The sequence below is a fragment of the Tamandua tetradactyla genome, chromosome 9 (genome assembly GCF_023851605.1).
Source record: "Tamandua tetradactyla isolate mTamTet1 chromosome 9, mTamTet1.pri, whole genome shotgun sequence".
Classification (NCBI taxonomy): domain Eukaryota; kingdom Metazoa; phylum Chordata; class Mammalia; order Pilosa; family Myrmecophagidae; genus Tamandua; species Tamandua tetradactyla.
Window position 1 is genome coordinate 89,477,607 of NC_135335.1, and position 22,597 is coordinate 89,500,203.

The 22,597-nt window shown below is 37.6% G+C and overlaps 1 protein-coding gene across 7 annotated transcripts in view; it reads right to left on the bottom strand.

Moving 5' to 3' along the window:
* Nucleotides 1-22,597, bottom strand: part of DAB2 (DAB adaptor protein 2) — a 69,386-nt gene that overhangs the window by 22,973 nt on the left and 23,816 nt on the right. For 5 of the 7 annotated variants that reach the window (XM_077117052.1, XM_077117051.1, XM_077117053.1 and 2 more), the window contains exons 2-3: nt 12,416-12,514; nt 455-644 (exon numbers count right to left, since the gene is read on the bottom strand). In XM_077117052.1, the coding sequence (XP_076973167.1) occupies nt 455-545 (91 nt within the window). In that variant the 5' untranslated portion in view covers nt 546-644; nt 12,416-12,514. The remainder of the gene's footprint in view (nt 1-454; nt 645-12,415; nt 12,515-22,597) is intronic. The other 2 variants (XM_077117049.1, XM_077117048.1) reach the window with 1 other exon arrangement.

The following is a 22,597-nucleotide window of genomic DNA, read 5'->3' on the forward strand; positions in this document are numbered from 1 at the left end:
AATGCAGTAGTGAAAGGCAAGCAAGTCATGGCATGTTCTCAAAATGTGAATTCTTAAGGAGTTTGGCACTTTCAGTGGTACTTCAAGTCAAAGGATGGGAAAAAATAAAATTAAGACCTTGCTTTTTCAAAGAACAATTTCAATAAAACAAAGTGATAAACAGATTACTGTAAGATGGCCATACACACTGATAGTTGTATTTATTAAATGAGTAAGATGCTATTAAAGTTTTCTGGCAGGACCCAACTGGTATAATCACAGGATTCAAAGATATACACATAGGGTTAACCAATCTCCTTTGCCAAGTATACAGCTTTCCTGTCTGGGAGTGTGTGAGACTGAACTGAGGTTGAGGTGAGGCAAGAGCCAGTTCTATCACCCTGACTCTCATGTTTTTCCAGGGCCTTAACAATCCCAAGCTTCTTTCACTGGTCTAAAGAGGATGTCTCCATACCTTTCTTCTTTTCCTTCTTCGATGGTGCTTTTGGTGCAGCCTGTTGGTCAGGCTGGCTGTTGGTTGCACTTGTCTCTACTTCGTTTGACATGGCAAGAAATCAGGCAGCAACCCCTGGCTCTAGAGGACACTTAGTAATACCACGTGATTTCCAGCAGAGAAGTCTCAAATGAACATAACCTACAGACACCTGTAGGCAAAGTTTAGAAGTGTAATGAGATCACAATGCAGCAAACCCAGAGTTTATGCCATAATAGGCCTACAACTAGTGCTTCTCATGGAGTTCTCTAGACTTTTCTTCCTTCCTTATTAGGCAGAACTCTGAAAGTAGGTCTGTGTGCAGTTCAGTTTCCTTTGTAATTCTCAACATGGAAAGAGGGAGCTTAATAGGTTTTTCTTTAAGCATGTGACATCTAGTAACTTTTAATGACTATCTAGCTAAGCAGTTTGTATTGGAACTTTTCCATAAAAACCTAGTATTAAAGCATTGAGATAACTTTCACACATAAAAAAATAAGGTTTCATAGCAAAACAGAAATAAGTTGAACACTGAGTCTGTAAAGATTATGACTAGGGACTGAAAATGGGTATTACGAACTTCAATTCTTCAAAATCGCTTATCTACAAAGGCAGTGACAACAGTGGAATTATGACTTGAGTTTATTCATATTGATAAATACTTTTTAAAAAAATATTAGGAGTCTGCATATAACCTCTAGGCTATCCAACCACTCTATTTTAAAAGACACATCCATTTTTTACATTAACACATACATATCAGAGAAAGAATGAATCTATGGGGTGTCTATTATGCAATTCATCAAACATAAATGTTTTTATGCTATCATGCAGCATCGCAGCCACCAAGACAGTTGAGGTAAGTGCTCTCATAAAGCGCCCCCCCCCATACATCACAAGTAAAACAACAAAACTAGAGTCATAGTATGTGCACAAAAGTAAATATTTCAAAAGTTTCCTTCACATCCCAAAAATTTTACACAGCTCCAGAGAGAGCTGGAGCAAGAAGGATTTTTTTTTATGAATGGAAGACCAAAAGCAAAGAAAAGCCATTCACTGTTTGTAATCCAGGAAAGACCCCCTGGGCTGGTATACTCTCCCACCACTGAGCTTATAACTGCCATTCACTTGAACGTTAATTCAAACTATAAAAACCAAGATTACTACATGGGCATAGATGCTACTTGTTGGATATTTAAAGGATAGTCTCAGGTTTTTCCTCAATCAGCTTATGCTGCACACCATTCTATACATGTCACCAGCTCCCCCACAACAAGTATTTCAGTCTCATAAGATGCACTTATCTGTCACTCATAGGAAGACATTCTTACGCCCTCCCCAACTTGGGGAGCTACAAAATTCCAGTAGTCATTATATCTAGCTCCTGAAAAACAGTCCAAGAGTGGCTACCTTAAGCATTTATGACAAAAATTTAGACTCTTTAGATTTGAACATAAGGCTCTTAAATAGTTGGCCCCTCCTTCCCTTCAACCATCCTTTCAATCCTGTATACTATCCCAAGTTACTCATTTTTTTCTGGAATGCTTTCTGGTTTCGACTCCTTACATTTCACATTTGTCAAGCTCCCCACCCCTCTCCCACGCTGCTCATCCCAGTTATCTCGTATTTGTCCCTGTTGAGTGAATGGCAATGAGGACTGTTGTATATTTTCTTCCTTTATGTGTATAAATTTGTGTGTGTTATTTTATTTCCCTTCCTTTCCTTAATACAAGTGAAGTTAAATGTACAATTTAGTCTTTAGAGGGATTATTCAGATGGCACAGTGACAATCTGGGGAGTTGTTGATATAGTCCAGAGGCTGTTTCCTTGAGAAAAGTGTGTCCATATTTGCACCCAGTAGCTAAAGGGGAGGGTCTGTGCCGGTTGTTAGGTTGTCTCAGCTTCAAAACCACCCTTCTATACCTTGCTTGGTGATGCTGGGGCTGGGACTCTGCAAAAGGACTTTTCTGTTATGCCAGCTGGCTGTGTGTTAGCTCTGCCAATGTGGGGTGGGGTGGTAAAGGGGGATCAAGTCCACCCTCAGAGACTTTGCAAATATATCCAAGTTTAGGAATGTGGTGGTGACTGGAAGAAGGCTTGCTTCCAGGTTCACTTCCTTCAGCAGAGAATACTCAAGTTAAATCTAATATACAAATGTGTAATTCTCCCAAAATGACCAAACTATTAATCATGCCCATTTGTTTCAGCAGGTTTAATAATAAACTGATTTTTGAAAAGGGACTGGGCCTGGTAAAGGGACCTATGGGGACTGAAATGTTCAAGTCAGTCTGTACTCTATGGTGTGAATCCATCTGTAAATAGGAGCTGTGAAGATGTTGTTAAGATATGGCCAAATTGAATGAAGGTGGGCTTTAATCCAAAATGGCTGAATTCCTTACAAGCAAAGGAAACTGGACATGGAACCAGAAGCCAGAAGTCAGTAGAAACCAGAGAGCTAGATAGCCATGTTATGTAGGATTGCTGGAATGCTGGAGATTCAGGAAGAGAATAAACCCTACCAATCCCTTGGATTTCTGGCCTTCAAAGCTGTGAAGATTTCTGCTGGTTAAGCCAAACAGTTTTTGGTATTTGTCATAGCAGCCCTGGCAGCTAAGACAGATGCTATTTATTTTATTACCTTCCCAAGCAAGAGCGTAGCTGAAGAAAGTATTTAGATTACATTAAGCTTTGACATCTGTTTTAAAGTTTTAGTCCAACAGGAGATTTCTTATAAAGGGATACAAGTGGATATAGGACAACCAATAAAGAAAGAGTCTTCTCATGTGCTGGGTTTAGTCCCAGGGATGCTTCTGATAAAGAAGCATGGAATTAGTCAGAAAACGCACACAAGTGGGTTATCAAAGGACAGGGATTCCGAACTAGAGCTCAAATGTATACAAAAGTTCACATAACAGATCCCTATCTAAACGTAGTTGGTTTGTTATTCTAGCTTTCTGGGACAGGCTGTTTTCTTCACCAGAAACATCTGGAAATAAATGAAGATCTAAAATTGTTGTATATTCTTGACTCCTTTTTAAAAAGTCCTCACATAGAACAGAAATTTGTACATAAAATCTGCTGTCAATACAATTAGCTTCCCTTGAGTAAAGACATTGAATGTGGATTTTTGGACTTAACGCAAACCTCCCTGAAAGAACTTGGAAACTTCCTCCTTCCGTGTCATCAGAATCAGATGACTAGGAGAGATTCTGGAGTTTGCAACATCTTTCTTGGGTTCTGAGAAAGCACTGAGAAACATACTGGAAGCCTGCATGAGTCATCTTCGGGTGACTTATGTCCTTTGAACTAATAAAAATCAGCTATAGTTTATTCCCTAAAGCGATTCATGCAAGATGTCTAGAACCATAGGTAGCCAGCACAGTGGACATTGATCAGCCTGTGCTTTGTAGGGACAGATTTGGTTGGTACATTTGTTATGTCTGCTTACTCTTAGGAATGTGATAATATCAGCAAAGCTGCTATATAGTGATTCCTGAGTTCTAAAGCAATATCAAGATACAAGCTTGTTTTTGTCACATCTCTACTTTACCCCTACAGCCCATCTTCTTACTGTATTATACAGAGCAGGCAGGAATTTCTTGGTCAGTCTTGAAATGCTGGTAAAAGGAATAATAACTTGAGCTAAAACCTTATTTAACAGTAGCACCATCCCACAGATGGTATAGAATCTGTTTTTAATGTTAAGGGGGTTGAGACAAACACCTAGCAAATACCTAACACTAAAGACACTTATTCTGATAGCCCCATGAACTAGAATGTATCTACATGTGATAAAAAATGAAATGGGCTCAGCAACCCAAGATCAATAGCTAAAAAGCCACAGAGCTCAAAATTCAGCCGAGTCTATGTTCTTTTTTTGATGATCTGTGCTGTTTCTCTTTTCTTGTCTTAAATTGTGTTTTTTTCAAGGAAACCTTAGCAACCCATTGTGAATCCAATGGAGTGATGCAGATAAGCACAATTTAAAAATCCCACAATTTAACTCACAATTTATATGCTCTTTTCAAAAAACCAGAACTCGATTGTCTTTAACATACTGATTAACTTTTCAGAAAGAGCCACATAAAATAAGACACAGGGAAGAGAACCAAGAAGAGTCAAGAACAAAGCAAAATAAATATCTCTGCCAGAATGTTCAGTACTTTGTACTGGTCAGAGTATATCCTTCCTTGTCCTTTGGGGCTTTATGCCTGCCTCAGCTAAAGTGCCAAATTAGGACATGTGAAATATTAACCGCCAAGGCAAATCATGGGGCCCAAGAGGTCAGCGAACAGCCTTCACCATCTTCAAAGCAGCCTTTTAAGAATAAGGAAAGCTGCAGCAAAGTTATGCTGTTCCTGACACTTCTTCCCTTAATTCTTGTATTCTTATGCTTTGAAGAAGACTTTTTCTACTCTGTAAAGGCAAGTCGAGTAGACAGTAAGATTTCTGCAGCCTGTTTGATTGAGGAATGAGACTATGTTAACAAATACTGAAAAGGAGACCTTAGAAGATTTTTCCTGAAAATGCTGACAATACTGTGGGGCCCCAGGAACATGCCAGAGTCAATGAGCTTTACACAAGTTATGCATTTACAGCAAGCACCTATCACTGTGTTTAACCCTTTAAAAAGAGGCTGTACATCAAGGGATTGAGAAAACCTTCTAGACCAAAAGGGACAAGAGAGAAATGAGACAAAATAAAGTATCATTGGCTGAGAGATTCCAAACACAGTCGAGAGGTTATCCTGGAGGTTATTTTTATGCATTATATAGCTATCACCTTTTTAGTTAAGGTATATGGGAGAGGCTGGAGGGAACTGCCTGAAAATGAAGAGCTGTGTTCCAGTAGCCATGTTTCTTGAAGATGACTGTATAATGATATAGCTTTCACAATGTGACTGTGTGATTGTGAAAATCTCGTGTCTAATGCTCCTTTTATCTGCCTTATCGACAGATGAGTAAAACATATGGATTAAAAATAAATAAATAATAGGGAGTACAAATGTTAAAATAAATTTAGTAGATTGAAATGCTAGTGATCAGTGAAAGGGAGGGGTAAGGAGTATGGCACGTATGAATTTTTTTCTGTTTTCTTTTTATTTCTTTTTCTGAACTGATGCAAATGTTCTAAGAAATGATCCTGATGATGGATATACAACTACGTGATGATATTGTGAGTTATTGATTATATATCAAGATGGAATGATCATAGTGTAAGAATGTTTGTGTTTGTATGTGGTTACGTTTAATAAATAAATAAAAATAAAAAGGAGGTGAAGATAATAACAAAATAATAATAAAAACAGAACAAAAATAAATGAGTAAATTTAGTAGTTTGAAATGTTAGTGATCAAAGAAAAGGAAGGGTAAGGGGTATGGTATGTATCAATTTTCTTCTATTTTCTTTTTATTTCTTTTTCTGAATTGATGCAAATGTTCTAGGAAATTATCATGGTGATGAATGTACAACTATGTGATGATATTGTGAGTTCCTGGTTATATTTGAAGAATGGAATGATCATACGGTAAGAATGTTTGTGTTTGTATGCTGTATGTTTAACAATTAAAATAAATTTTAAAAAAAGAATGGAATGATCATATGGTAAGAAAGTTTGTGTTTGTAGGTGGTTATGTTTAATAGATAAATAAATTTAAAATAAAATTTAAAAAAAGAATCATAATTCCCCTTAAAGAAATACCAAATTATCGAGCTGGGAGAAACAGAATAATTTGGTCATAGACATTCATTTTAAATATTAAGCAACTGAGGGCAAGAAAGAACATATAATTTGTCTAACTGTTCAGTAGCTCTTTGGGGATAGAGTCAGTACCAGAGGAGAGCTAGACCTTAGCCTCAGACTCTGTTCTCTTATTCCTAGAAATAACATGTCATTTGTTGAATAAACCATTTTCAAGCAGGTTGCACAAAACATATTACAACGTAGTTTAGCAAAGTAGTTTGAACGTGGTATTTCATATGTATTTTCTTAGCCAAAACAGAAAAAGAACTTTACATGGTTTAATTACAGATAGTTTCTAGAGTCTTTTTGACCTAGGTAGCAGGAGTTATACTTGATCAAATTGGCTCATTTATGATGAATTAGCTTTTTGGAAGAAAGCATTTGCCTAGGTCAAGACACAACTCACAGATCAAAGAATTCAAATTCTCATCTCAGTACATTCTCTACTATTCTGTGCTCAGCCTTTTGGATTTTAAAGGCATGGTGGGAGTTTAAGTTCTTGAGTTGGTAACTTTGAATATCCTTGACTCATTGTGAATGAACCTTCCTAATTCCAAACCTATTCACACCCACCTTGTTTTTAAAATAAATTTCATTAGGTATATCTCCTATTAGAGCTTAAGTAATAGTCATCACCCGAAAGAGGGCTTAGGTGAGTTTAAGCTTTAAAGGAGCTTTATGCAAACCAAATGAAAACCCATTCTCTAGACTGAGCGGTGCCACCCAATTCACTGGAAATTTCTGAAAGTGTTCGTTAGTTTGAGCATTTATTCTACTAGGATTGAAAAACATAAAAAGTGTGGTCTTCATTATCAAAGTGTACTCTAAACTCTTGGTACGGCTGGGTACAAGCTATATGTGTGTATGAACACAGAGGTTTGATTCTAAAACTTCTCCTTACACTTAGGGCCTCAGAAAGAAAATGCCATTGGAATATTCCCATGACCTACTGACCAGATGGAATTTTCATGCAAGATGAACAAAAGAGACTTGCGGTTGAATTAATTGACATTAGATAATACCCTCACGTTGAGATTTGCATGAATAAGATCATAGGTAACCTAAATAGGATCTTAGAATATCCTATTCACAACACCCCAGCCTACCACTGAGGGAGGACATATTGCACTCAACTCAGCTTCTCGATATGATCTCCTCAGGTTCAGACAGAACAGAATGGAAAAAATGGAAGCCAACTTTCTCCTTTAATTTCTCTTCCACAAGGGGAAGGAAATCACATGGAAACTTTGGTTTGAGGGAACTACAGTAGCTCAAAAATAATGTTTCTGTCATTGCTTGACATCGCTGGCATTGAATAATTGTGGCTGGCACTGCCGTGGTTCCCCTGCCACCAGGCATCATCTGGATGAGGCTCAAAAGGCTACTGCTTGTAAGATGTGAATCAAGGTCAGGAGGGCCTGTCCTGCACAGACACCCTGCCTGGGGGCTACCCACCTATGCAGAACACCCAAATGCACTATCTACCACCAGGCTCCACCCTGGAGAGGGTAGGGGGAAGAAGCTCCAGGAACAAGAAAAGGCAGGGATGGGAGTGGGAAGTGGGAAGTAGAAAAAACAAACATTGATAAAAGTAGATTGCCCTACAGTGCTGAGGCCTCTTGCCCCTCAGGGAGTGCCTGCAAGTTCCTTCTCTGCATGCATACTTAATAAACTTTCCGCTTGCTTAAAAACAAACAAAATACAAAAAAGGCCATTGCTTGTGTGCTCTGTATATTTTAAGTGAGCTGATCAGGGAAACAGAGCAGGCACAACTTGACATGGAAAAGATAACAGAATAGTGTGCTTCAATTCCATTTTACCAGAGTTTTGCCTTTGGTAAATTATTTATTTACCATTAGCATGGCTCTCCTAATATGTGGAATTTGTTTCCTTATATGTTGTTATTTCTTTTGTACTTGTCCTTCATGAGCCATGACAGGGAAAGACTTTGGTAAGGTATGATAGACTGAATTATGGATCCCAACAAAAGGCATGTTCTTAATAATCCCCATTTGTGTGGAAGTGAACTCATTTGTAAGAAGGACCTTTTGAAGATGTATTATCAGTTAAGACATGGACTCATTTGTGAATAGGATATTCTAAGATCCTATTTAGGTTTGGCCGAGTGGGTCTTAATCTATACTACTGGAAGCCTTATAATAAGACAGATGTCAGAAAGCAATACGGGAGCAGATTAGGGACATCATCACATGACAAAAGGCAGCAATGCAAGCCAAGGAACCCCAAGAACTGCAGCAAGCTAGCACCAGACTTTGGGAAGAAAACATGGTCTTACTAATGCCTTGATTTTGGACTTCTATGCTCCAAATCCATAAGACAATAAATTTCTGATGTTAAGCCAACCACTGAGTGAAATTTGTCACAGCAGCCCAGCAAACTAAGACATGAGCTAATGACTGTATCCTTAACTCCAAGGTCACACTATTATGTATCATCTTTAATCCCACAATAATTGCTTGCTTTTCTTTCTATTAAGGAGACACTAGGTCACAAGTAAGTTTCATTTATAGCTTGATGAGGCGATTGGGAACCCAACATCTTGGGAGAAAGGTAATATGACTTAGAGGGATTGGAAGGACTTGGCAAAGGCTACCCTTTCCACATACCTTGGGCTTTAGAGCCCAAAGTGTCTGGGAACCTGAGGGACAAGTTCGCGCAGTTGTCTTATGGATTCAGAGCATAGAAGTCCAAAATCAAGGCATTAGTAAGACCATGTTTTCTTCCCAAAGTCTGGTGCTAGCTTGCTGCAGTTCTTGGGGTTCCTTGGCTTGCATCGCTGCCTTTTGTCATGTGCTGATGGCCCTAATCTGCTCCCACATTCCTCTCTGACGTCTGTCTTATTATAAGGCTTCCAGTAGTAGTATAGATTAAGACCCACTCGGCCAAACCTAAATAGGATCTTAGAATATCCTATTCACAAATGAATCCATGTCTTAACTGATAACACATCTTCAAAAGGTCCTTTTTACAAATGAGTTCACATCTACACAAATGGAGATTATTAAGAACATGCCTTTTGTTAGGGTCCATGGAAATTGAAGAGGCCCAGCATAGAAGGGACACCCCAAGGGAAAACTCTTCATGGCTGACAAATGGGGAGAAGGTGGGCAGACTAGAAGGCTGGAGGGATCTAATGGAGTCGATAAGATGCTGGGGGACTTTGGGCATGCCTCAGTGAAGTGGCTGGTGGGTGGCATTTACAATCACACACTGTATCTAGAGGGGCCTGGGGATAGGATAAAACTGCTGAGCACTTCTCCCACAACCCTGAGACACTACTGAAGAACCAATGATGGCATTACCTGCCTCAGTCACCAGAGCACTTTCTCTGATGGATAAAAGCCACCATGTTTTAGTGGCAATGCAGAAGAAACCTGCCTTTGGTTGCTGCGATAAAGCTTGAGACACCACGCTGCAGTGATAAGGGCAAGAAGGAGCCATCGCAGCATTTAGTAATTCTGGTTTTGAAGTGATAATAACCAGAAAACAAACCAATAAAGCACCTGGAAATTTTGAAAAGCTAAAATGTTCATAGACAAGTAGGATGGGTGAATGGAATAAATCAGTTTTAATATTTGAATTAGAGGAAAACCATTTTGTACCATTAGATTGAAAAGTAGGCTATTATATTTTATTCTGTCTTCCTTCCCACTCAAACTTTCAGGGAAGAGAGCATTCTAAAAATGAACAATTTACATAAACAAGTTTAGAGTTTAAGTTTTTTGTTTTAATGTTATTACTAACATAGGGACTGCTAGAGTTTTTATACTGGAGGGTTATTGGGGCAGTAATTTGAGGAGAAGCATTTTGGAATTGTACGAAAACACAGTAAACACATGATTTACTTTGCATTTAGCATACAAATTTACAATGGACATCATACCTCATGGCTGAGGAAAAGACAGTGAAAAAGTTAATCAGGGTGAAGGAAAAGGAGGACCATTGCACCATTTGATTCTTAGTCTAGCCCAATGACATTATTCATAGTTTTTTCCATAATTTTCCTCATATCTTTGCATATTTTGAATACAAATTTATCAGCAAGGATTTAGAAAGGATTTCATGTCTATCCTTCCTAAATTAGGTTAGATAGTTTCTACCAAACTCTTTCTTGCTCCAATTTAGTTTTTAAATGAATCACATGAATGAATCTTAGCAGTCTGTTTCCCGGAATACACAACATCAAAATTGTGCTTTCTTGTTCCCATATAAAATAATCCTGAATTAAGATTCTGTGCAGCATATATAGCATGTGAACTTCAGAATACAATAGTTTTTTTTCTTTGAGTACTTCTATGACTTTACCTATGATCCCATTCATGCAAATCTTAATTGTTAAATACTTTCCATCTTCTCAAGGGCCATCAGAATAGTCATCTCAAAGGACTAAGCTGACATTGGAAGAGTTAAAAAAAAAAGCATATTATTTAGAAACATCTGCATTTTAAATATTAAGCTATAAACCAAGAGTGACATACACTAGTAGAGTTACTTTACGAGTTATATACCACATCAGGGCACTTTTAAAGCAGGTAAGTAATCTTACACTTCTCATTTTCCAAAAGCCGGTGTCAGAAATACTGCCTGATATTTGGTCTCTCCTTTAATAGCTTGGCTGAATTATATTAAATCCCATTGTGGTTTCCCTTTCCAGGCAGAGCTCCTCATTTATATAAATTCTCAAAGCCTTTGCTTGAGTGTCACTTTACCTTTCTGTAACACATGTTTCAGAGACACGCTGTTTCTAAGAGTTTAAAGGAAGAAGCCAGCTGCCTTGTAACAATGCACAGACCAAATTGGGCTATGTGTGGTAATAACCCTAACTGGCAGAATTTTGTTACATATCTGTATATAGACAAAATCATGAAAAGGAACGTATAATTATGTAGACTCAACGCAAGTTCAGTTTAAGGTATCTCAATCCACTCTGTTGTCTCTAGGTTCTAGGTAGCTCTTTCCGTAGACCACGTCCTTTGTTTTGGAGTTCTATCCAGTTAGCTTGAGCTTTCCATAACAGATTTGCCATTTACTCACATTTCCACTTCCGAGTTCTAGTTGGGCAAGATCTCCATAGTCTACAGGGCATTTAGTCATCACCTCTAATAATGAGGACTTGCTTACCCTCATGGTTAAGAATAATTGTTTGTTTTGATCATTTACTGTTTACTGCTATCTTGTGGCTGCCTGATATATTAATCATCTCTTTAAGGATGGTTCTTTGTGATTTAGCTGATATTCCATGGAGAAGACTTTATTGCCTTCAAATAAGATGAAAGGGAGACATTTAAAAATAAAAAGGGACTTTCTATTTGTTTGTGGAATTTCAGGTTTATGGAGAAGCAAGAACTCATAACTCCCCTTTCTAAAAGCAGTATTCTAGCATGCTGAGAGTTAGGAAGTTTCTAGAAGGCTAACAAAAAGCCCAGGGGAACTCTTCCAGGAGAAATAAGTCTCATTTGCATACGTGGTTGTTGGAAAAATTAGATATGATAACAGATAAGGAACCCCTAGGTGATTTCAAATTCTGATATACAAGAAAAAAAGGCAAATTTGTCAACTTATCTTGTTTCTTGGGATGATTATATTAATACTGCCTGAAAGTTGACAATTTAGGAATCAAAAATGGTCCTGAAATAATCAAGCCCACGTGATTTGAAATTGTGCTCATGGTTAAAAAAAAGAATCTGCGGGAGAGTAGGAGCAGATAAACTAAGTTGCAGGAAATGCGCAAATATCCTTGAGCTAAAGTTCATACTCTGCCATTATTCTCTCGTCTTTTGGGAAATTTTACTGGACCAAATAGGTACATGGGAATAAATAACTGAAGGACGGACAAATTCTAAATTGTAGTATATTAATCACGGCTAAATTAAACAGTTTTGGGATTTTAATTTCTGCATAAACAGTGTGACTAGATTGAATCACAAAGCATTCTAATTTATTGCAACACATATTTATAACTCATTAACTACAGAGATGAAGAGCAGAGGAAGGTTCAATCACAATAAAATCCTACCACAATATCAGACTTTTGTTTACAAAGCCTAAGTAGGTCAGACAGATTTTATGGATTCTCTATATAAATTCAGGTGACATAACCAAATTACATTGTTGGAACCAGATAAGTGATTGCTATTAATTAGCCTCCCTTCCACAAACATGACTAGATATTTACCTACCTTCACGGTCATGAAGTACAACGCCAATGGTTTGGAGAAGCAATTCAAGATACTTTCTATTTAGGAGAGGCTTCAGAGAAAAGCCACGTTTGATGTGATCTGAAACATAAAATATTGTTCCTAATCTGAAGAAGCTTTCAGGAAGTTAATTTCTATACCACTTATGGCAAGGTTTAAGTGACCTTTACAAATAAGTTAAATTGGATGCTGGTGTTCCCTGACGAAATGAACATACAGCTCACTCACCTCCTTTCTTGTTTCTAAAATCTAAGAACACAAGAAAAGACCACAATTCCCACTTTAATCTGTAAAGATTTCAAACAATGCATTCCAGGATTTAAAGAGTGACTGAAGATTTTCTAGCATACATATCTCAATGGATTGTTCTCCTAAATCATCTAGCATTGTAATCATTTTGAGGATGGGGTAAAGGAAAAAAACCAAATCATACCAGGTGTCAAAAATCATATTATCCAAGAAAACTATTCTGGTTATATTATTAGGCAACATTTTCAAAGGTTCAGTCTTGAATATTTCATGTACCATTTCTCTCTTTCTCTTTTAAGATCAGCTCCTATGAGGGCATTAGCCAATGACTTTAAAGAGTCTAGACAAAGGCTATTTTTCTTCTCCAGATGCACCAAAATGTCTTTTTTATTTTTGATTATATATCTATAAAATTGAATAATTGATATTTTAAATATAAAGATGAAGTAATATGCCATGCAATATGTTGTGTCCTATAAGCCTTATAATATATTGCTGGCCTGATAAACAACCCAGTTTGGACATTTCAGAAGGCACTGACTGGCGTAACTAAACAAATCAATTCAAATGGCTATATATGAATTGCTACTTCCCACAGAGCTTGACTTACTTGAAATGAAAGATTGACGTATTAGGCAATCTAGTTTCAAGTGTTTTATACTATATACACTCACTTATTGGATCTGTGTCTGTATCTTTTAAAATGTCTCAAAATCATTTCCAGTGGCAAATATTTTTGCAAACACTGGGTTAATCCTCTTGTCTTTCCATACCAAATGAATTCGATTTAAATTAATAGTGAAGTAAGTTATTATATTGTCTAACAATTGTGCTAAAAACCTAGGAACTATGTTTTTGGGTTCTCATCATCTTGGCTAGAAATTATGTTGAGTCTTTGTCCTTTATTTACAAACCCAGCCACAAGTTATCACTAAAATATTAAGGCTTACCTTTAAGGGTAAGTAAGAGGTTGGTCAATAATCTGACTTACCACTGTATTCCCAGAATAGGCAACTGGGATGAAGGGCCTCCCTTCTCCCTCTCCTGTTGAATATATACCCTTCCTATGAGGTTTCATTATGTTTTTTAGATGACAAATCATGGAGATGTTACTCTGGTACATTGTACTGACATCAGAAAGTAGTAGAAATGACTTCTGGTTACATGCCACTTTGTTGGGCTTCAACTGAGACCTGCTAACTCATTCTGAAATATTCATATTAATATTGAATTATAAAAAGACTTCTGGTTAGACTACACAAGAATGTCCACACCAATGAGTCACTATAAAGGAAGTTTCCTTGGTTCATAAAACAAAGTAATATTTAAGCAAGATGTTACATTGACCTTACATTCTCTAAAAGCAGTTTCTTCTGTTCTCTGAACCATTAATGTCCTGTTGCAAAATCTGCACCTGCTAAGCAATTGATACTTAGCTGCTAAAGGAAAATATGGACTGGATATAAGTGATTAGATAGGGACTTCATTGGTAGTCTCTCTTCATGATCCCTTCATTATGATCATTAAGTAGAAATTGCTTTCAACTGGTCCTTGAAACTTTAGAGGGATTCACTCCACACTGACATCTGCAATTTTCTAGTCTTATTATGTAGGTATTTTTAGCATCAGAAATGCAGTTAAATTTATTTCCTTAGCTGAACTCTATAGACCTGTACAAAGACAAGCCTTTTTTGAAAGGCATTCTTTCGTTTCTAATCCAATCTTGATTAAAAAAAAAAAAACCCAACATTGCAGACCAAGAGGTTAAGACAAATCCTCAAAAACTAATGCTCACACCCTACAGAAACCTTATAGTGGGGCAAAACTTAGAAATTAGGAATATTTACAGTTAAAGTTTTTCTTAACTAGCAATATAACAACATACTCCTTTAAATAAACTATAGAAGCATGTAGATAATGATTTACACTAAGGAAAAGAGTGAGAACTACAACACCAACAAGTTTGCTTAGTCCTTTTAAAACAAATGAAGTTCTACTTTTAGGGCTAATTATCAGAACTGGAATGTGAATAAAGTTTCTTTCTTAGGATCGATCTCTCCAGTGCTGAGGTTCTCTACCTTAAAGTCCATTCTACATTTGGACTTTCATTTATGAAATTCCCTTAGGAAGGAAAACAAATGCTATCTCCATTTAGTATATAATCTGTCTGATATTGTACCTAGCCAGAGTGAATTTGCAAATGTAAGTCATTAGCTACCCTTGATTTTGCTCCAAATCCATGACTATTAGAAAACTGAAAAGGCCTTCAAATACTGACAACCCCTTTTTTGGTCAGAGCATATGGAATCTGGCAATTGATCCCTGCTCTCAAAGCCACTATGACTTAGAGACAAGAAACAAAGCCTGTGGCTGAATACCAGTGACCATCAGTAGCAAACTAATTCATGTAACCAATCTAAATTCCTCCCATGTGCCAGACACTGTTCTAGAGCTTGGGATATATATCAGTGAGCAAAATAAAGATTTGTTCCCTTATAAAGTCTATATTTGGTGGTGGGGGGGGAGAAGTGGATTATAATATTTCTAAGATGATAGACACTCTGGGGGAAAACAAAGAGCAAAATAAAGTAAATTGGGAATGCAGGATTGGGGAGTTTGGGTAGAGTCTTTAGAAATATGGAAGGATTATTACATTTTAAAAAGTTAGATTTATTGAATGCTTATTATATACTATACATGATGCTGAAGCTCTCTCATTTATTCCTACGGGGAAGGTACTATTAATAGGGGAAGAAGTTGAAGCACAGAAGTTAAGCAACTTGACTGAAAGTCACAGCTCTGAAATATATGCACTTAACCTCTTTGCCATAGGACATTACAGACAAAAAGGGAGAATTAAGGGCGGGCCGCGGTGGCTCAGCGGGCAAAGTGCTTGCCTGCTATGCCGGAGGACCTCGGTTCGATTCCCGGCCCCAGCCCATGTAACAAATACGGAGAAACAAAATACAATAAAACAAGAAAATGTTTAAAAGATGTTTCCCTTTCTTCCTCCCTTCCTTCCTTCTATCCTTCCTTCCTTCTCTCTGTCTTTCCTTTAAAAAAAAAAAAATAAAAAAAAAAAAAAAAAAAAAAAGGGAGAATTAAGCCAGTTCTTCAATAACAAGTGGAATGCCCCCTAGCGAGAAAATATATTGTGAAAAGAGAATTAATAGCAATGCATAAAAGATATTTTAAGTCAACTTGGCAAGAATATAGGTGTGTCCTGGGTTATACAAGGGGAAAATGTTTAAAGGTAGGTCAGGCTGGATTAGGGTGGGCTTACGGCACTGTATTTTGTCTAGACAGCACTGAGAAGACTTTGAGGTTTTTGATCAATGGTGTAGAGGTTGGGATGGTGACCAAACAGAGCACAGGGCCATGGCATCAAAGAGCCAGCTAGCTTTGGTATGACATTTGCAGGGACTTGCCACTTTGAGTGATTCAACACTGTTAGTCCCTTCCCTTTAAATACTTGGCTAATTCTTTGGAAACAAAGCATTTTAATTGAAAGGTTAAGGTCTAACAATCTCAAATGTCGGATTCAAGGCTATTCCATTTTGTCAAGCTATGATGCTAAGTGACCCTCAAACTTCAAATAAACAAAATGTTTTAAAGATGGCTTTCAAAAAAATCAAAGGTCATTTTGTCTTACAACTTTCACTCTAAGATATATTTTGTCCCATGAGAGGGACTTCCAAGAAGTCAGTCTTATACAAAACTTACAAGTGAAATAATGTCTTGAAGTATGAGCAGCTAAAGAAACATCTTTTTTTTAGAAGACAGCTATTGACTAAAATCATCATGCCCTTATAGCTCCTTGGTTGAAGCAGAATATATAGCATTTTCTCATTTTTATGTATAGTTTATATTATCATTGAACGTCTTGAAAAGTCCATGACAAGGAAGTGCTGGTCAAGAAGGATGATATAGGATAAGAGATTGTATCTTATATATTTAGAACAGTGATATTAAGGTAACTTGCCTTTCCATATTTTTTTCCTTAAATTCCATATTAGTGACATGCTAATCTGTCAGATGGCAATATTTAAAATGTAGGTAAATTTACAGTCTAACCTGGACTGAAGATAGAATCATGGAGACACTCTAGGACTCAGTCACATTCAATTAAACTCAAAATCAGAAAGATCGTTAAAGAGAAAATGAGCACATTTGAAAGCACACGAATGCTGCCCACAGTAAGCTTTTGATGCTATCATCATAGACATCACTGATAGGTGCCAGATCTACCCTATCTATTCAAAGTTGTTAGGAAAAGCTCCTGAGTTGTTAAAATCTAAACAACAAGTTTTAAATCAAATAGTAACTAGGTTGGGGAAAATTCTAGCCAGCATTTATGCTAGGATTCTGAAAGCTGATCAGAGTGTGGTATGTTGTTGGTTTCCAGCCTGGGGTTCTTGGAGCTGTTGAAGTCTGTGCAGGCAGTAATGAGTTGGCTACTAAATTTCAGCATTTTAAGGAGCCTAATGGAAATCACGTCTTTACTCACAATACAGCTGCACAGGCAAATTTTAAAGCCAGGTTTCTTTGATTTGGGCAGAAACTGTGTGTTAAGTCAAAATGATAGAGATAACCTTAATCATCCAGTCTTATCTATTTTCCTGATTTTTATTAGTCATTTAAGAACTGTTTGGTGGACACCTTTGAAAGGCGAAACAGAAGGTGATTAAGAAATTGCCCTTCAACTATCAGGTTGAAAACTATCCGCTATAATTATTAACAGTCAGGGAATTACATCCATCAGGGCAGTTAGATGTCTGAGCTATGATGAATACTCCAGTGGCAGAAGCTAAATCAAGGACTTGGAAAGACCGTGCCATCTGGAGACTTTCAGTAACAGCTTGTCTGCCTTTCTCAGGCCCTGAGAAGATATAAATGAGAAGGACATATGGATATTGCTCATTATAAATAAACTTAGGGTAAAAAGGGGGGAAAAAAAAGAAGGCTCATAATTTCTTTACCCATACCAACAGATAATATAAAGCAACCAGAAGTTTCCCATTTTATTCATCTATAATAAGTTACAAATAATGCTGCCTGTAAGAGTTGTTTGACTCACTCATTCACCTGGCCGTCTGGTTTTTGTTTGCTGAACGCCTTCTATGAGCCAAGAGCAGAACTGTGCAATATATACAGTGACAAAATCGACATGGTCTTCATTCTCAGAGGGTTATGGTATAGGCAAGGGAGAGAGAACAAGCAAGACATAGTGATAATTGGTGCTAGGTGTTTTGGGGGAAATATTTCTGATCAGGGTAGAAGGCTTCATTGTCATTAATGATTTTTAGTAAGAGAAAAAAAACATCAGTGCTGCTTCAAGGAATTCTATAGAAATTGCTTTCTTATTATCTATCATGGAAAGATGCAAAATTGGCTAGATTTTAGGACCTTAATTATCTTCAATAAGCAGCTGTAAAACTATGACATTTACCTGAGACACTAGCAAGATAGGGAATATTTACATTTGATGTTTGGCAATTTTACCATAACCATATTGCAATCTGGAAGAACATCTGTGGCACAGTGGTGACGATGGGGAATAATTTTACAGCATACTAGGTCATTAAAGAATGTCAATGGTATTTCCAAAGATCAGAATCAACACTATCTTCATGAACTGGAAATAAGTACTGTGCTCATTTGGCATTCGGACTTGTCACTTCAGAAGTGCAAGCATCTCAGAAGCGTCACGAACTTGTATATTCTGGAACCAAATGTGTTTTGTGGCACTCCATATTTCATACTTTACAAGAGTAAAATAGTGTCACTTTCAGATCAGGCCAAGCCACTGAACGGGCCTGGGGCAAGTCTCACATTCAAATGAAGCAGAATACCATGAAAAGCACCCCTCCCCCATGGCTTCTGTTAAAGATACAACCTAGTTATAAGTGTATCAGCAAGGGAATAGCAGGTAGCACTTGGATAAGGTCAGCTTATGGACTTTGTTATCACCCCAAAGAGTAAGCCCTCAACAAGTACAGACTGCATGAAGTTGAAGTCCAGATTCCCAAGCAGAATGTGGCCATGCCCACTGTTTCTATTAAAGAGCTCCTAATACAGATTTTAAGTCAAACATTTGCATTGTTATACACTAAGGAATTGTACATCGACAGACCTAAAAGATCCAAAACAGTATTGTCTATAACTTCACACAAAGCTCAGATTTCATCTTAGACTGTTCAGGATCTGACAAAGCCCTGATCCTATTTTTCAGTTACCCTTTATTTCCATGCCTCTCTCCTCCTACTCCACGCCCAAACCACCTTACCCAAATATTTAACCAAGTTCCAGCATTCCTCCCCAACTCTGTCTCATCACTACCCTAAGTTCCTGCTTTCAAAAGAGTTTTACATCTTGTATCACATATCTTGTCCATCATTAACTGACCCATATTACAGCATATTTTGATATTTTCTACACATAGAACATAGGTATTCCTTAGCATATTTAAAATGGTAGAAATAAATTTTGTGGGTCCATTCTCCTTTCCATTATTTCAGAATTGTTCTGATGAGAACCTAAGTAGTAAAAGACTCTTGTTGTAATGCCATCCTGATCAAAAGGGAAAAAGTGCAACAAATAAAGTAGCAGTGGCTGAGAGAGTTCAAGTAGAGTTGAGAGGCTGCTCTGGAGGTCACTCATGCACGTTTCAGTTAGCCATGCCTACCTATCGTAACTTGCCAAACCCCAACCAAAACATTCCTGCCAATCCTAAAGAACACCTAGGGCATTATTATACAAGAGTGTACGTACAAAAGCTCCATGCACTAGGGTAACTCTCCAAAACTGATAACCTCTAGATGGGTCCCTGGACTAGATAAGTCCTGAAATGCAGAGGGGACAGTTTTTCCAGAACATCAACTAGTTCCATCCCCCTATCCCATAATCATTTCCAACATGAAAAGATTAGAATGGGAATAGCCCAAAAACTCCTAAAGAGTGGGAGAAAGATCAAAGGTGATGGAGTTAAACAGAGAAGGTCGGGTTTAACAAATGAGAATGGGTACTGAATCATTAAACTGATATTTCTTTTAGCCTCCAGTACCTTGGAGCAGCAAGAAATAAAATCCTAAAATTGTAGAATTGTAACCCATACCAAACTCTGAAATCTGTTCCACAACTCATTGTTGCAATGCACTTTGAAATTTATTGCTTGTTTGTGTATATATTTCACAATAAAAAACAATGTGTTCAATTCCACTGTTCATGCTCAACCTGAGATTCAAAGCCCTTTGTAACCAGACAGGCAGTGCACACAAACATGGTGACCTGCTTCCTAGACAGGCTGATCTTTTCTGTTTTCCCTTGACTTACACACACACACACACACACACATACCCCATGCCTTTTCATGCTGCCTCCCTAGCCTGTAACACTTACTGCTCTCACCTACTTGAATTCCTTCCCATCGTTCAAAAGTTCATTAAGGTGCATCATCTTAGGGACATCTTCTTATTTCTCAACAACCCTACCATTTCCCCCCACATCCCCACGACCTATCATTGCCCTCTGATTCATATAAAAATCTTCCCTTTCCAGGGGTGCGCGGTAGTTCAGAGGTAAGAATGCTTGCCTTCCATGAGGGAGACCCAGGTTCGATTTCCGGACTATGTACCAAAAAAAAAAACACCTCAACTTTTCCTTTCCCACAATGCAATGAAGCTTTGGAGGTCAGGGAATCCTACTTTCTATGCTCCACACAGCCTGATAAAATGCATTCATTGCACTTAAAAGGGAGCAGTAAAGCATATTTTCATTCTGTTCCTTAATATTAATTTAGGCACATTTTTCCCATCATGCCAATTCTTTATGAAATAAGGTTTTTCTTCTGCTACTAAGCACTTTCCACCGAAACTCAATATTGCCAGGTTAACTTTTCTGAGTCAGTATTTTGTTTTCCTACTTTAATGAAGAGATCAGTTTAGCAAATAAACATCTAAGTTTGTATCCAAGCTATACCACCTCTTAACTCTCTGCTACCTGTACTTTCTCTTGGCTGAAGTCGCTAGTGTTCATGTGCTCTTCCTATCACTGTTTATCTGACTTCCACCATTCCTTTAAGGGCCAACTCCACTATCAGGCCAGTGTCTTTCATTCCTCTGACTCTTAATACTCTGTACCACATAATTTCAATCAAACCATGCATTAGTTAAGCAGTGTGGTGGTTTGAAGCCATACACCAGAAAAACATGTTCTTTAAGCTAATCCATTCATTCCTGTAAGTGAACCCATTTTGTTAAGATTATTTCAGTTAAGGTGCTGCCTGGCCCAAATCTGGATTAATTCTATTACTGAACTCATACTTCATAAATGGAATGAAATTCAAAGTGAGAGAAAACAACAGGGAACAGCCAGGAGCTGAAATTCAGCAGAACCGGGAAGAGAACAGAGGGGCCAAGAGAGGCTGCCACGCACTCTGCCGTGTGACAAGCTAAGGAACCACTAGCAGCCAGCTCCAGAGCAAGAGCCTTCGGGAAGAAAGTATCACCTCGATGACACCTTGACTTGGACTTTTTCCCAGCCTCAGACTGCAAGCAAGTAAATGCCTACTGTTCAACCCAACCCGTTTCTTTGGTTTTTGCTTGAGTAGCCTAGGAAACTTAAATGAGTAGGTATCATTTTCCTTAAATTTCTTAGAAGTAGCCATTTCTGACATCTGCGTACCCCCAGCAGGTATTAGACAAATATTTGCATCTAACTTGCAATTACAATCGAAGTTTAGTCATAGGGAACTTTTAGACTAGCTAGAACAAATCAGAAATTCCAAAGAACAAGCAACAATGCATCAAGAGAGCCTTCAGAAGACAGTGTGAACAATGAATGTAATTATCTATCCTTTTAACTAAAGAATATATATGTTTCTGAAAATAGATATTAGTCCAGGCAGATATAATAATAGGCCTCCTTATTGTAAAACTGGTGTTAATAGAGGAGTGTGCCAGGTATTTGTTTTTTACTTTAGAAATGAGATTGTTTTCAGAAAGCTGATTTTAGAGACAAAGGACGAGAAGCAACAACTTCCAATGCTGATATAATTAAGGTACAGCCAAGACTTTCCTTTAAAGAACAGATATTTGAGCACCTACTATGAGCAACCATTGTGACCTCTGATACTCTGACCTAAAAGTCAATTATACTTTCCCTGCTAGATTAACACTGTGCCCCAAAGACAAATTGGTTCAATCATTCCCCATTTGATTATGCCAGCCCTCTGATAAATGTTCAAACACACTTGGCTTCTTTCTGCTTCATGCAGTGGTAACAAAAGAGCACTTTAGCATCTGCATTACATATTACAGAAGATTAGAACAGGTCTTGGACCCCGAATAGGACACTTAAAGTATAAAAATAAGTGAGGTCATTTGGATGAAATGTTTAGAACAGGGAGTACAGCTGTGTCCCATATGGACACAATTAGGGATGAAGTTATTCTTTACTTTCCAGTTCTTTGGGTATGGACAGTTAACTACACCTCAGGAAGACTCAACCGTCCCTCCCAGAAGAAATTTAGTACCGTAAGAGTTAAACATTTGTGTGCCTTTTCTGGTTTAAGAAGCATTGCCACATTCTATGCTCGTGCCTCACATTTAATAGTTTCAAGGTATGTAGAAAAGATGGTGAAAGCAGTCACCTCTAGGGTTTAGCCTGCCTAACAAACACTGAAAACTAGACCTTTCCCCATATAGCAGCTTAGTTATTTCATTAAGAAATACAGTTCTAGAACAAGTATTTGTTCTATGAAGGGACAGCATCTCTGAAGTCAGTATTTTATATGGCTTCTCCTTTAATCTTAACTTTGAGGCAACTTGTTTTACTGATGGAGAAAAGGAAGCATAGATATTATATGTTGTGTCTCACATGACAAAACTGAGGTGTCAACAAATTTGTGTAGTTCAG